Raw genomic sequence first — 16355 nt, 5'->3', positions numbered from 1 at the left:
CCTATGAGGGTCCCACTGTTTCACACAGCAGGGCTGAGACTGAGGCAGATCTAAGCGAACTCCAGAGCCCAAATATCCCCTACTTTGGTGGTATGTCCTCTCTAACGTAAGGAAGCCCAACTGGGGAGTAATAATCATGGCGGTGCAAGAGGGAGGGATGGCTGTGCAGAGAAAAGAGCTCCTGTACCGTAACAGCCTGTATAGCCTATGGCTTGGAGTGAGAGTTTATAAGAAACACCTGTATAGCTCAATAAAGGAACACCTTGGTGAAAAGGGCATGGGGAGGGATTTAGCTCTCCTAACAAGCATGAGAGCTCGTGAGATGAGAGCATTAGTGAATTGACAGTCTCTACACCTGTGGTGTTGAGAGGCACAAGATCAGCCTTATATTAGGCTAGAGGAGAAGGCAGTTGGGAGCGTGCGCATTCTATCGAGGATCTGCTTACTCTCATTCTGTCTCCTGCTTGCAGAACACCAACACGGCATCTCTCTGCTGAAGATCAATAAACTCTGCTAAAGACTATTCTTCTAAGACTACTTCATCCTCAAAGACTATCTCTCTCTCTCCCTTCTGCTAACATAAATTGCCCTCAGGCACTTAAGGGTAATTGTTCCCAATCAAGGTAGCTCAGAGGTCCGTGTCAGGAACCTAGGTAAGCCTGCAGAGATCTGGCCAGTCCAGGGCCCTAACAAGTGGTGGCAGTGGTGGGCTGTACCATCTCAGATAAGGGACACTGCCCTTTTTTTGTTGTTGTTCCTTGGTCCCCCAAGGGATGCTGGAGCCCCTGGAAAATTCCTTCCCTACACACCACTCTCCTGGCTACTTCTCTTCCAGCAAACCCTGGGTGAAAAGAACAAGGAAAGATGGGGATTCAGGGCTCAGGACCGGGGATGTCCCCAGCCTGTAGGCTGTGATCTTGAAAGGTCAGAATCAGCTAGAACTCAATACTGAAACACTTACAATGCGCTTGTTTACCAACAGAGAAAAAGGCACAGAAGCAAATAGTCTGGATGACCTGAGCTGGTGAGTAGGGGGTCTGGGCATCAGTGAATCCAGTGCCTTTTGAAGACGTTAGCATCAAAAGTTTCCTGCCCACACAACCCTGGGCTTAAGTCCAAGCAACAAACAGGGTCCTTGGGCTGTTTAAAGCTCTGATGTTGGGAGGAGGATACCTCAATGTTGGAGAAGCCCCTGCAAACCCTCTGGAAGTCCCCTGAGTTCTGGGGAGACCATCTTGTCCTCCTCTCTCCTTTGACAGAAAGGGAAACTGGAGGCCCAGAGTGGTGGAACAACATACCTCAGGTGGAGGGGGCTTGGTTAGCAAAGTGAGGGTGGAGCAGGGACTTAGTCCCATAACACACATTAATCAGTTTATTTGCTCACTTCCCCACATAATGTGAGCTGTGGGAAGGTAAAGACTGTCCCTTTATTCAATGGATATCTCCCTTGTATCAAGCACAGTGCTCAGCACAGGGCAGGTGCTCCGTAAATATTTGGGGTGTGCACCCAGGCCCCCTGACTTCTCTGCTTCATTTCACAGGGATCATCTGAGCACCTGCTATGTGCTCCAATCTGTGGTAGGTATTGGGCATGAGATGTGAGCATGTCAGGACCCTGCCTTCAAGAACAGAGGGCTTGAGGGTGAGGTAAGAGATACACAAGTGGGCACAGACTCATTCTGTAACCAAAGTTTTCAAACAAACGCTACAAAGGAGGTTAGGCTTGTGTGATCCGAACTTTGCAGGGAAATCAGGGAAGGCTTGATACCAAGGTTATCAAGGATAACCAAGGATATCAAGATAAAGAGGCTGAGATAAGCTTCCAGGCCAGTCGCATCTCCTTGACCCCTGCCCTGCTCCTCCAAGACAGCCTCTTGATTGTATACTCCAGAGTCTGGCTGGAACCAATTTATTATTAGCCCCAGCCTAGGACCAACTGTACCACCCACCAACCATCTCTGAGGACAGATGATGACCTGTGAACAGGACATGACCTGTTAGCTTAGAGAACACTATTAATCACTCTGAGACCTGACTGTTTAAGAGAATGCAAAGATAACATTCTGATTATATTTCCTAAAAAAACTCCTTATCTGACATTAAAATATTTATAGATGAAACCATGTAAGGTTGGTATGCTGCTTCAGAATAATATATGGGGTGGAATATGGGTGTGGGTTAATGGCCATTAGAGCTGGGTGATGGGACCCTGAATTCTGTTATATTAAAAATTTATCACATGTAGTCCCAGCTCCTTGGGAGGCTGAGGCAGGAAGATCGCTTGAGTCTAGGAGTTTAAGATTGCAGTGAGCTGTGATAACGCCACTGCACTCTAGCCAGGGTGACAGATTAAGGTCCATCTCAATCAATCAATAAATGAAATTCATCACAAAAAGGTTTGTAACAAGCAAGAAAATATAAAAGAAAACAGGGATTAGCACCTGCAGTAGCCAAAATTGCACACGTTGTACTATGTGGACAGGCCACCCCTTTGCTTTGTGGCTTTCTCTCATCTCCCAGACTGCTGGAACATGGGGGCTGGAGCAGGGAAGTTCCTTTCCTGGCATTCTTTCAAATGTGACCCCCAAAGCCTTTGCAATGTCATAAAAATCACAGGATCCTGCAGGAGAGGCAGGCCTGGGCTAGCCACTCACTACTATCTCCTGTCTCCCTACTTTCCTGAGTGATAAGCAGAGGTGCCTGGGACTGGGGAGTATTTTGTCATCACAGGCTTCTGAGATCTCTGTCAAGATTGCACTCTCTGTCTGTACCAGGGCACTGACTAACCCCCAAGTCCTAAGAGTCTTCCTGTTAGTTTCTGGATCTTTCTGAACATTTGGGGTCCCAGCTGTGGGGAGGGGGATTTGGGGTCCCAGTGGCCATAACAACCAGGCAAAGTAGCCGGCAGAGGTGTTGCACAAGCCTCCCCAGCCCTGTAAGACAACTCTCGTGTGCCAAGGGGGAGTGGAGGGCCCCAGGGGACTCAAGGCGGGCCCAGAGTTCTACCTCTTCTCATAGTCCAGGTCCCCCACGGATCCATTCATCAGCTGGTTGGGCGTCCACTTCAAGGTCATGACGTCAGCAGTCTGGTGCAGGGACAGGTACCCCGGCACAGACTCCATATCATCCCTCTGCAGAGAGAGGAGGACTCAGGCTGGGCCATAGTGCTGGAGTCACAGCTGATGTCAGCTAGGCCCATTTAGCTCAAGGACACATAACTAGAACCAAGAGGTCAGGCTATGGCCACTCAGAGGACCCTGTGCCTCCTTCCAGTGGCCATGCTGAGCAGACCCACCTGCAGCCAATCTTGCAGGCTATGTTCTAGCATCCAACTGTGAGTACCACCACCTCTCAACACTTTCATGTTTGTGCTTCCCTCCTGAAGTCAAGGACCTTCCCAAAGTTCCTTTAGGACCAGGAAGGAGGTTGTGTCCCTCTTAAAATCACCCTTGTCAAAACAGAAGGCATTTAGCTTGGCCAGTCCAAGGGGAGAAAAACAGCAGCAAGCTCTATGGTCTATCCTGCAGACCTTACCCAGAAACCCCTTTCCCAATGTCCCCCTATACTCCCAGCCGACCAGCGCGACCCTCAGCCTTTCCAGATTTTGCCTAGAGGACTTCTGCCCTGCTTTCTTTTAGCCCAAGTGGGTGTGCAGGGGAAGACAATGTCACCATCTCTCCCCCATAGAGAGGAAGGAGCCCCTCCACCAAAGTCACCTTAACGACATGCAGAGACAGACAAGTGACACTGTCTGAGCACCAGGGCTATACCAAGCATGGCCTAGTCTTCACATGTGTCAACTTAATCCCACATGTTTATGACCCCACAAGGGAGTACTACGGCAGTGTTTCTTTGGTCCAAAGGGGCACGGCTTGCTTTTTCACATTTTAATGTCCCTGAAATGGTGACGAATCTTATGATAAGTGGCATCTCACGACTGTGATGTAGTTGTCACCTCCTGATCTTGCACAAACTTCTCCATAGCTGCTGATGCACTGGCGTCGCTTCAATTAAGTTTTGCGCATGGCGGCCATTTCATAAGCAGAGTACAGGGGCTATTTTAGATGTCATCGGAAACACTAGACAGTGATTCAGCTTTGAGTTGAAAACCTATCGTGAACATAGGAAGGCTGGGAACAGAGCAGCAGAGTGCTCATGTAATACTGCCAAAGCAGGCACATTATTCTTCATCCCTGCAAGGAGGCCCATGATTCTAACATTTTCTTGCAAAGCAACAACCAGTACTTTATAGGACTTAAGAACCACCCTGGAGATAAGAGTAGACATTCTTGTAAGAAATGCTGCACTTCCTGTGCTCTTGGACCAGGAGCTCCTTACACCAGAAAGAGGATCTTTTTAGCTTTGTGAGCCATACAGACTCAGTTGCAGCCATGCAGCTCTGTTGTCACAGCCTAGAAGCAGTCATAGACAATACATAAACTAATGGTCATAGCTGTGTTCCAATAAAACTTTATTTGTAAAAACAGGTGGAGGGCTACATGTGGCTCATGGGCTATAGTTTGTTGATCCCTTCTCTTGATGGAACAGAAAAACACTATATGGAAAAACAACTCTTAGTCAAAAAGGGTATCAATAACTCTTAGCCAAAAAGTGATACAGAAGGTAGAACTCTGAACTGCAGGAAGTTTTAGGGATATCTTAACAAATGTATTTCAATGATATTTTCCCTTATGTCTATTTATAAAAGTAATGTATGACTAAAAAAACTATGTCAAATAAACCTCAAGGATCTCTTTCAAAAAGCATAAGCTAAAATTTCCAAATATGCTCTAAACAGCATTTTTAAATTTCTCAATGGCTATGTTAAAAAATGGTGTATCTTAAATATATGGCTTCTTAGATTTAAGAAAACACCATCTTGTACCTATTGTGATGCAAATATCGTGGCTAAAGAAGAGGAAGTGGCTTGCTCAGGGTTCCCTAATGACTGAAACTGTGACCACAGACCTGGAGCGGCTGATAGCACTCCCTCTGCTTCCTCCTAACTGAGCCCAAATACTAAGCTGACCCTGTGATCAAATGGCCCTCGGGAGGGGATAGTCGGAGGAGACACTGCCTGAGGACAGGGTCTGCGTGTGCCTGGTTCACCATCCATCTGTGTAGCCGAGCCAGGTGCAGGGGCATCAAAGGTGACTGAGCAGTGGCACACTCTGGCACCAGCTGGCCTGAATTCAATTCATAACTCTGCCCCTTACTTCACCTGTAGGGGCCTCAGTATTACCAATTATAATAATAGTGCCTACTTCAAAGGGTTGCTGTGAAGTTTAAATGACTTAGTATACTTATAAGCACTTCACACTGCCCAACTCAATAAATATTAATTATGAGGATGATCTGGAAATCCCATGCATCTAGTACCTAACAGGTCCATATAACCATTTGCTGAATGAGTGAGAACAAGAGTGGATAAATGAATAGAAGGCTAGGTGGGCATGGGGATAGGCAGACAGACTGGAAAATAAATGGACAAACAGATTTAAAATAAATGGACAAACAGATGAATGAAGGGATGGATGGATATAAATATAGATGAATGAATGAATGGTGAGTAGGTGAATGGATAGATGGGTGGGCGGATGGATGAATGGATAGATGGCTGGGTGGGTGGATGGATGGATAGATGGGTAGATGGGTAGGTGGGTAGGTGGATGAATGGAAGATTGGATAAATTGGTGGGTGTAAGGACGGGTGGGTAGATGAATGGGTGGATGGATGGATGAATGGATGGATAGATGAGCAGGTGGGTGAATGAATGGATGAGCAACCTGGATCCAGAGGGAACTTCTCCTCTATAATCTGGAGCCAGACTCTCAGCACAAAATCTGAGCCTAAGATGAACCCTCACCGGCTGAACCAGAACATTGTTCTTGCCATAGAGCAGGGTGGCACGGGAGTTCTGGTGCAGAGACTCCACATAGTCGCGGGCAGAGAGGGATGGCCGGTCATCCATGCTGCCACTCGAGTGCCTCTTCTGAATCTGGTAATATGAGGGAAGATGGAGGGATGAGGCCTGGAGCAACCTTCAGGGGCCCTACCCTGTTCCCTGTCCCCATGCCAAACCCTTCCAGACACCCCACTGTCCACCCCACTCACACAGAGGGCTGGCCTCTTAGTGGGTGAGTCCTGCCGCAGGCGCGAGCTGTGTATGCGGTGCCTCTGGACTAGCTCATCGGCTGAAGGATCGGTCCAGAAGTGATCTGCAGTCTTCATCTTGGTGTACTCAAGGGCACAGGGCCCCACTGTGAAGCACACGGGGGCTGGGAATCCATCCACACTCCAGGAAGCCCATCCTTCTATCTCCCATTATCCCATTTCACTTCCCCTGTCCCTCCAGTCAGCTAGGATGTCCCAGGGTCTTGCAAAGAACAAGGCTCTGGGAGCAAGAGACAGTAAATTGCTAAGTTTGGAAGGGCAAAACTGGATGGGGATGAAAAAGGCCCTGAGAAGTCCTCTGGAGACTCAAGAGCAGAGGTCCAGATGCAGCTCCAAGCACCAGACCACTTACCCAATAAAGATGCAAGGATGGGGCCATCCACAGGGTCCATCAAGAGAGCTTCCTTCTCGTAGTATTTACTACCAAGAGAGGAAAGGACATGCAGGTTTGGATGGGGACCAGCAGAAGGCACTCAATGTAAGGCGGGGTTCAATCTCCACCTGTCATCCAGTTTCTACTGAAAGCCTCACCTGCCCGATCTGTAAAATGGGGATAATGATTATTTATCTCATTGGGCATTTAGCATGATGCTTGGTATGCACCTGCTTAATACATGGTCACAACAGAGCCTTTGTGAGGGTAACAGAAATAATAATTAGAAGGCAGCTGAGGCCTGCCTGATTCTATCTGCTTCCACCACATCTTCCATTTGAGACACAGATGATGTCTGCCCTTCTGTTATGGAGGCAATAAAATGCTGTCCAGCTGCAGTGTGCACTGAAAGGCTATGTTAATAGGCTTTCCTGTCCTGATGACTAATGTTGATCATGCTGGCCTGAGGTGCCCCCAAATGCTCCCTGGATCTGGCTCTGCAAAATAATATGTGATGCCATCTTTACAACAGCCATGATGAATGTTTTTTGATTTGTTTGTTTGAGTTATTGTGTGAATTCCTTTGTTTGAGTAGGTATGAATTCATTGAAAACTCATACAGTCTAGAAACAAACAAAATTTATAGAATTTCTGGGTTGAAGAGGACTTCATTCCAAACTCCCAAAGGACCTTAGAGAAGGTAGTGACTTGCTGAATGCCACACAGCAGGAAGATGCTGGCTGGGCCACATCTAGCTGGCTCAGCTCTTGCCATCATATAACAAGAAGTAAAGGACACAGGATCTGGGAAGGAGCTCCGGTCTGCCATTCCCTGCCTGGCTGTGTATTCCTGAGCAAGTGTATACCCTCTCTGAGCTTTAGTATCTTCAAATGCAAAGAATGACAGAACTCACCTGGGTTGTTGGAAGGACTAAATGGTGACTTGCTATTATAGCAACAGCACAGAACCTGACATCAGGAAATTCTCACTGAATAGTGGCAACATTGTAATCTTACTCCAAAGAAATCTTCTAAAACCTAGGATATTAGACGACCCAGAATGGAGATGCTGTGTAACCTTGTTACTTGCTCAATAACAAGGTTATACATTTTGGGGTCAAATTACAAGATAATGTATCAAGACACTTTCCACTTCATCACCACCCAATTTCCATGACAAAAATTATCACAGTGCTATGACTGTAAACCTTGGAAATGCTGCCTCAAATAACAGCAGCTGGAGTTCGAATCAAGATGGCACTGTAAAAAGTAGCCCAAGAAAGTTTCTTCAGGGTGATAAGTTTCTTTGGAAAGATTCTGTAACCTGATTGTGGTGTTGGTTACATGAAACTATGTATGTGTATGTATAAAATTTCATAGAAATATTTTTTTTCAAGGAGTCCATGTAAAAAGTGGCGAAATCTAAATAAAGTTTGTGATTCATTAATAGTATTGTGGCAATGTCAATTTCCTGGTTTTGATCATTGTATTATGGTTATGTGAGATGTTATCACTGGGGCTGGGCAATTAGTACCCTCTGTATTAATACTGCAACTTCTGTGTAAATCTAAAATTAAAAAGTTTAAATGAAAAAAATAGCAGGTTGACACTGCTGCTCAAATACATTATTAAGTCTTTGGCTGACTTAACAGGAAATCAAGAGGTCATATGCCAAACCCAGTAACTAAAGAGGCCCAAGACCATTTACAGGATAGGGAGCAGAGGCATGTGACCATTTGTTTCCTTTTCTTTTTTTTCTTTGCAGTTTTTGGCCAGGGCTGGGTTTGAACCCACCACCTCCAGCATATGGGGTCGGCACCCTTACTCCTTTAAGCCATAGGCGCCGCCCACACGTTTCCTAGGAGTGAAGAAGTTAACTGCGGACCCAGACCTTACATTTTTTTGTTTCTCTTCTGGTTCTAGGCCTTCATACCTGCTATTCCCTCCACCAGAAACATTCTTTTCCATGCCCCCTTCACCTGGCTAGTGCACATGTAACAGCTTAACTCTTGCACCATCCAGAATGCTTTTCCTGACCACACAGAGAAGACAAAACACCAGCACACCCAGCTTAGAACACTCCTCACATCCTATCACCATGACTATTTTATATTTGCTAGTGTTCCATGCTGGAATGTGAGTTTTGTGAGGAGAGGGACTTTGCTCTGTACTTTCACACATATTTCCCTCACAAAGGGGCAAGGAATGAAAAGATAAAAATAATGCCCAGTGGGTATAAAGACATGGTTAAACCAGCACCTTTATATGCTGAAAGATGAGGACATTCTCAGGTCTCTCTCTTTCTCCTTCTGTCCACTCCCTTGGAGGCTGGCGAGGCAGGTTGGCTATGGGAAGTCTTAGATTATAGATTCTTCAGTGGTTCCCCACTGCTCTTGAGACAACATACAAGTTCCGCAATGTATCAGGCAACACCATTGCATCCCCGACATTTAGATTAGTGCCTTGAAGATAGCAGGTGCTCATTAAATATTTATTGGATGACTGAATGCATGCATGAATGTTTGCCTAATGGGATTCATACTATAAACCTTCACATCAGATTAATTTGAGCTAAGGGAGAAAATTTGAAAAGGGTCCCTATGCATTTTCAAAATGCTGTGTATTTGCCAAATTACCTTCTCATTTCTTCTCTGGAGTTGCTACAAACCCTATCTCATTCACTAGAAGATACAACAGAGGAACAGAGAAGCTAAGTGACTCTTCCTGGGCCACACAGTTATCCAGTGGAAGCTATCCAAGCTCCTTATGCCCCACCCTAAATCCTGAATCTTCCCAAGGTTCTATGCTAGCCTAGTTCATGGTCAAACATCCAGGAGACATTTATTTAACTCCTTTCAAACTGAAGGGCGTGTCAAGGGAGAAAAGAAAGCCGCTTTGCGCAAGAGGGTGCAATTCCCAAGTACGCCACCAGGTGGAGGCAGAGCACACGCGGCAGACTTCCTCACCTGCTGTTTTCCACCAGGTAATGAACAATTTTGTCCAGTACTTTCTCAAACAAGGCGGTGCGGATCCACAGGTGCTTGATGGCGAGTGGGGATAGGTTGGGCAGTTTCGGCAACTTCCGCACATTCTCCTGGAGGCCCTGGATCTGGTTTCTCCTTCATGACCAATAAAAGAGGGGAACAGATAATTCACAAAAGAAGAAATCCACAGGACAACTATACAAATGGGAAAATGACTACTCGGTCTCTGTAGGAAATGAAGGGATGGCAATTAAACAACAAGAGCTCATACTGCTCCCAGCAAATGGGTCGAGAGTTGGACTAGTCTGCAGTCCCAACCAACAGTGTTTCTTTCTCTCTGCATGCACACCAGCATCTATTATTTTGGGACTTTTTGATAAAAGCTGTTCTCACTGAGGTTAAGTGATATCTCATTGTAGTTTTTGAGAAGGGAATGGGTGAAATCATGCCTAATAAGTAGTGAACACTATCTAGGTGGTGGGCACACTCAAAATCCTGACTGAAGCTGTACAAAAGCAATCCATACAACAACATTTATACCTCTATAGCAGTGGTTCTCAACATTCCTAATTGCTGCGTTGTTACAAATGGAACAAAGGGCTTGCGACCCACAGGTTAAGAATCACTGCCTTATAGTATTCTGTAATTTTTTAAAAAGTTGGAAAAATAATACCTAGAGAGTGTGCAGATGTGGTTAAAAAGACACTTTCATACACTGTTAATGAGCAAGGCAGACTCTGATACTGATCTCTCTTTCCCTCCCTCTCCTGCAAAGGTGTGCTGGCTAAGAACAGACTTGCACTATAGATCCTTCAGTGGCCCCCTATGCCCTTGGGAAGCAAGCTCTTTAACATGACTTGCAGGGCACCCCAGGACCTTGCCCCCATTCACCTCTCCAGCCATCTCCTTACTACCGCCTTCTCTCACTCCATGATCTAGCCAGCTATAGATGTCTGCAGAATCCTGAGGCTTCCAGGCTCTCATAGGAAGCCCCTCCACAGATGCTGCTTCTTCCTGGTTTTCCTCCCCACCTCACTCCCAAGCTCATTCCTTCTCACTCTTTAAGTCTCAGCAAGGGTATCATCTCCCACAGGAAGCCCTCTCAGAGCTGCTCCTTCAGCCTCTGAAGCCTAACTTCCTGCTCACTTTTCTGTCTTCCCTGTGTATTGTGATCCTGAAGGTACAAGGTAGGCAATTCACCTTATTCTTAAATAAAATACTTACTAAGAGTCTACTGTGGGAAAACAAAATTCAGTTGTTCCTTGTATGAATCTCCTTTAGATTCATGCTGTATCTTTCCCTATCATCAAATGACCATAAAGAAATTGCAGAATATAATCACTGCAATACTCACTATGGTTAATGCTTGCTATGTGAGTGTAATTGAAAAGATATCTTGAGTCATAAGTTGTATGTGTGGGACATATGTAAGAAGACATCTCAAGATATGCAAAGGGAACAGGATGTCCAGGTCAGACAGAGTAGGGCATGTGAACTGCAAGGAAGTCACATGCATAGCAGAATAGGGCAAGTGTGTCAGCAGCAACAGTTGCAACCATATCCACAACTAATTAATCACTTGACTAGGCAGAAATAGCTAAGACAGACACCTGTCAGACCAACAAGCAGTAGGTGTCAATGCACGAGTTTCCCATACTAGATATATCAACACAGGAAAACAGTCACCTCTGCATGTCCCGCTGCACAGTGTAACGATTATTCTAATGTTTTCCTTATAACTTTTTCTCTTACACTTCTTTGAGTCTCAATAAATAACACTGGAATCTAGATTAGGGCCACACTGGTGGTAGGGGGGAGTTTGGAAGTGAATTCTCACCTGGTTTGAATGCCCACAGGAAAAACTATGCTGAAGATATACAAATTTAAAAACAAAGCATGAAAGTGCCTGGAGAAAGAGTACATTAACTCAGGCCAAGTAATAAGACTGAGATAATGCAGACTCTCTCGGCTTCTTCAGAAGGCTTTTATTGATTTCCAACAAAGGTGCATATGCAAAAGATAGAGTTGAAGAGAGGAGCTAGTTCTATTCCTGCAGGGGAAGTAAACCAGGTTTCCTAATCTAACTACATATTCAAAGAGTTTAATCCCTTTCTTTTGTTCATTCTCAAAGGCACAGGCCTAGTTCAGCCTGTCTGGTGCCTCTGGGTTCTTTTCATCCGTTTTTTGACAAACCCCCAGGGATTGTCCGTTTCTGAGCTGCTCCCCTGAATACCCCAGGATTGAGGCAAGGTACCGTACTGAGAAGTCAACCTACCTGCCAACACCAACTTCCACAGTGCCTGGGCCCCCAGGATCCTTCAGTTGCAGTACTTCCAAGTAGTCAGGGCTTCACTCTGCTTCATTCCCAAGAGCCTAGAGGCTAAACCTTGCCTCAAGTCTACCATATGGCAAGCCTGGGCCCTTTTCATGTCTCTAGCACAGTGCCTGCCATATAGGTTCAGTGAATATGCTCATGAATGACTGATTGCATAAATGAATTAATGGTTTGCTATCCTAACTTGCTACAGTCATCTCTAATTCCTCCACTAGGAAGTCACTCCAAAGATCTTGGAAGACCTATGGAAATCTATCCCTTTAAAAAGTTATCTGCAAATGCCTGGGAATTTAGCAGATGGACTGGAAGGCACCAGGAGACCAGGTGGCTGAGAAGTCATTCCAAATGGGAGCTGGCAGAGCCAAGCCCTGAGCCCATCATCCAGTTCTGGCCAGTGGCCCTGGGCAGGCAGGGCCTGAAAGGCAAGGAGAGGGCTGTTCAATCTGATGGAATGGAGTGAATACCCACGGTACAGATGGCAAATAGGCCGGTCTTTGCCCTGCCCTTGCCCATGACACATATGGCCAATCGATCCATTCACTGTACTTTTCCCAAAGACACCCAATCACAGCTCCGTAGCACAGTCCTTTGGGCAGCCACCAGCACCAACAGGACTTGAAACCTCTTTGTCAGCCCTGATGGGGTTCCAGGCTGTGCAGTTAAGACTCCAGGGAGATGGCTCTGTGGAAGGTGTTCACATACACACACTCAGGCTGTGAGCCTCCTCCAAACACATACAGCCAGGCACTCTGAGAAGTAAGGGAAGCCACCTCTGCCTTTCGATGGTTGCTTCAATACAAGTTTTGGTTTTTGTTTTTGAGGGTGGGATTTGAGGCAGAGTCTCACTTTGCTGCCTAGGCTAGAGTGCAGTGGCTCAGATCATAGCTCACTGCAGCCCTGAATTCCTAGGTGCAAGAACTTCTTGTGCCTCACCTCCTGAGTAGGTGGGACTATCGGTGCTCACCACCATGCCCAGCTAATATTTTTATTTTTGCAGAGACAGGGTCTCACTATGTTGTCCAGGCTGGTCTCCAGCTCCTGGCCTCAAGAGATCCTCCTGCCTTGGCCTTCTAAAGTGCTGGCATTATAGGCATGAGCCACTGCACCTGGCTCAAAGTTTTTTTACATTTCAAATCAGTGTATTCAAATGTATGACAATATACCTAGCAATACGAGTTTTGACTAGAGGCCCTTGCACCTGGCACATATAGACAGAGACCATACTGATTGTATCACACTCTGGTCGTCTTGCATTTAGAACAGGGATTAGCTCCTCATAGGTACTTTGTTTGTCAGCCATTTACCAGGTGCCAGACACTGTTCCAGATGCTGGGTGTATAATGGAGAAACACAGATGTAGTTCCCTGTTCTCACAGAGTTCAGAGTTAAGTGAGGTAAGCAGACAATCAAGTAAACAGGAAACAAACGAATGAATTGCTAATTACAGATGACATGACAATTGGGAAGAAAACAGGGTGATATAGGAGAGAAGATGGAGTGAGGATGAGGATTGGAATTTACTGAGATAGGGGAATGTTTGGATGATGACCAGGAATCAGCCATGGAAAACCTCAGGCAGGTGGGGTGGGGATGCAGCACATGCAAAGGCCCTAAGGTGAGAAACAGGCTGGCAGGTTTGAGGGGCAGCAAGGAGAGGGCAGGGAGTACTGAAGGTATGGGGAGGAGGGTGTGGACTATTTCTGGGGAGCTGCCCAGTCTGTAGCCCACACCTTATACTCACGTGTTCTCGATAAGCTGCTCCAGGTCCTGGACCTTGCGACTCAGCTCCTCAGCTGGCGGGAAGCTCTTGCCCACTTTCATGAAGAGAGCCGCGATCTTGTTGCTGCGCAGAAAGCCAGCTGCCCGCCGCCGAAGCCCATGTAGGACACAGGCCTCCACAGCAGCTGCAAGGACACGGTGGTCAGCAGGCCCTGCCCTGCCCATGTTCCCCAATGCCCAGCAGGGCCTGGAGCCTCAGACAGAGACCACTTGGAGAGCCAGGATCCCCAGAATCACAAAATTCAGGACAGTTGTCATAAGGAAAAAGGCACATGCCACTCTGCCCTCTGCATCCTTAAAAGTGGGCCGGAGAGCTCATCTCTGCCTCTGCCCAACTATGTGACTGCAGGCAGTGACTTTCTTTTCTCTGAGTCTCTTTGTCATCTGAAACATGGGGATAGTGTGAATATTAACCTCACAAGACTGCTCTTAGGATGGGGGTGAGGAACACTGCATGGAAAGTATGTGGCCCAGAGTGAGTGCTTTAAGAATGTTAGCCTTTATTCTCACCAAAGAGAGGGGGAGTATGGACTATACAACTTTTGAGCTTTATCTGCAATAAGGAATCACATCGTCGTCATCATTTATATTGTGATTATAGTAACAACATTCATGAATCTCATTCAATCTCTGCCATGGCTGGGGAAGAAAGGAAAACTAACCTCATTTTTCATATGTGGACACTGAGGCTCAAAGAGGTAAAATGAATTGCTCAAGGCCACCCAGCCAGTAAGCCAGGCTTCAAAGTTAGGTCTCAGTCTAAGGTGTGCATAACAACTATGTTTCCACAAGGATCTCTGAAGGGAGGATTTAATAGTAACCTTCTCACTTCTGTCTTCCCCCTGGAGGCCCTGCCAAGTTCACCTCAAGGGTGAACCCAAAGCAGGAGACCTGGGCTGTAGCCTGGGCCCTACCACTAACATGCTGTGTGACCTTAGACAAATCACTTGCCCTCTCTGGGTCTCAGTCTTTTCTTCTGAGAAAATGGCCCTGTGCAGGCCATTCTGATGTGCCTGTCTTTCTCCTGGTAATTTCAGCAGCTCTTTTCATCCTCTTACCTTTTGTCTTACACAGCAGACTAGGAGCTCACACTGGGATACAACAGGTGCACAATCAATGTTTATTGAAAGAGCACATGTACAGAATAAGAGCTACTACTTACTGGGCACCTGCTAGGTGTCAGATAACTGTTAAAATTTACCTTCCCTAATTCTTGTAACAAAAACCATGAAGTAAAGAGTTCTATAGAGTAAATTAGCACTCTCCAGGGTCAGAGCAATACTGAGAGTTTTGGTTTCATCACTTATCTTTGTTTATTTTTGAGTTAGCAATTACTTGGTCTTTTTTTTTTGAGACAGAGTCTCACTATGTTGCCCTCCGCAGAGTGCCATGAAGTCACAGCTCACAGCACCCTCAAACTCTTGGGCTTACGCGATTCTCTTGCCTCAGCTTCCCAAGTAGCTGGGACTACAGGCACCCAACACAACGCCCAGCTATTTTTTTTTGTTGTAGTTGTTTAGCTGGCCCGGGCCAGGTTTGAACCTGCCACTCTCAGTGTATGTGGCTGGCACCATAACCACTGTGCTACTGGTGCTGAATCAGCAATTACTTGGTTTTGAATGAACGTCTAAATATTGCCTAATCTGCCCATGGATTTAAAATATTCCAGGTGAGGATTTTTTTTTTATTATTTTTTTATATTTTAAAATTTTTTTTAGTATTTTTTTCAAACTTTTATTTATTTATTTATTTGCCAGTTTTGGCCGGGGCTGGGTTTGAACTCTCCACCTACAGCATATGAGACCAGCGCCCTACCCTTTTGAGCCACAGGTGCTGTCCCAGGTGAGGATTTCTTAAATCACTTAATTTTAATTTGCAATCTCAGTACTTTTCATTCTTGTATACTGAAATATGTTCGTTGTTGGTTCAGGCTCTGTAGACATTGTCTCTTTCTGATAATGGCTCATAATGAACAATAAATAAAGGGAAACTAAAGGAGATTCATTAGGCTTCATTTGGCGCTATCAAATGTCTCCCACCCAAAAACTTTGTGCAAAGTTGGAGATTTATTATCATTAAAAAAAATAATTGTCTACTCCTTTAAGTCTTTAATCGGTAGGTATGTTACCAAGTCCTGACATGGACATGCATATGATTTTATCTCCAAATAAAAATGCCCCGGAGAAAATAGAAAACTGAGAATACAAATGCATACACACATATATATAAACATATCACACTTAAAAATAATATCTTGCCCAAGGTCAGCCAATAAAGAAATGGCAGAGATGGGATACAAACCCACATCTGTCTGGCTGAAAAGGTGGTGAACTGAGATCAGTGGCCTCTCAGGTCACAGAGTGTTCTCAGCATGTTGGGGACCCTATGGGGTGGTGCCCCAGCTATCTGGATGACAGTTGACAGGCTGGCTAAGTGTCCTATCTCAGGCCTCTCCATAGGATCAAGATCGCAGGAAGGGAATTAGAGCATGTCCTTCATTATGAGATACTCTAATTCTTTTTTTTTTTTGGAGTTTTTTTTGGCTGAGGCTGGGTTTGAACCCACCACCTCCAATATATGGGGCTGGTGCCCTACTCCTTGAGCCACAAGTGCCACCTGATACTCTAATTATTAAACAAAAGAGTTTTCAGAGAGAGAGAGAGAAACACTCCCACTGACATGTACACACTGATTATGAGCTAAATCTTGAC

The 16355-nt window shown here is 45.7% G+C and overlaps 1 protein-coding gene across 1 annotated transcript in view; it reads right to left on the bottom strand.

Moving 5' to 3' along the window:
* Positions 1–16355, bottom strand: part of SGSM1 (small G protein signaling modulator 1) — an 86126-nt gene that overhangs the window by 45736 nt on the left and 24035 nt on the right. Inside the window, exons 4-9 of the mRNA XM_003789831.3 lie at positions 13607–13769; positions 9513–9665; positions 6527–6594; positions 6115–6260; positions 5867–5998; positions 3007–3131 (exon numbers count right to left, since the gene is read on the bottom strand). Coding sequence (XP_003789879.1) covers positions 3007–3131; positions 5867–5998; positions 6115–6260; positions 6527–6594; positions 9513–9665; positions 13607–13769 — 787 coding nt within the window. The remainder of the gene's footprint in view (positions 1–3006; positions 3132–5866; positions 5999–6114; positions 6261–6526; positions 6595–9512; positions 9666–13606; positions 13770–16355) is intronic.

The sequence above is a fragment of the Otolemur garnettii genome, unplaced genomic scaffold (assembly GCF_000181295.1).
Source record: "Otolemur garnettii isolate 467f Iridium unplaced genomic scaffold, OtoGar3 scaffold00038, whole genome shotgun sequence".
NCBI classification, from domain to species: domain Eukaryota; kingdom Metazoa; phylum Chordata; class Mammalia; order Primates; family Galagidae; genus Otolemur; species Otolemur garnettii.
Note: the sequence above shows the minus strand (reverse complement) of the source record. Positions and strands in the feature narration are given on the sequence as shown.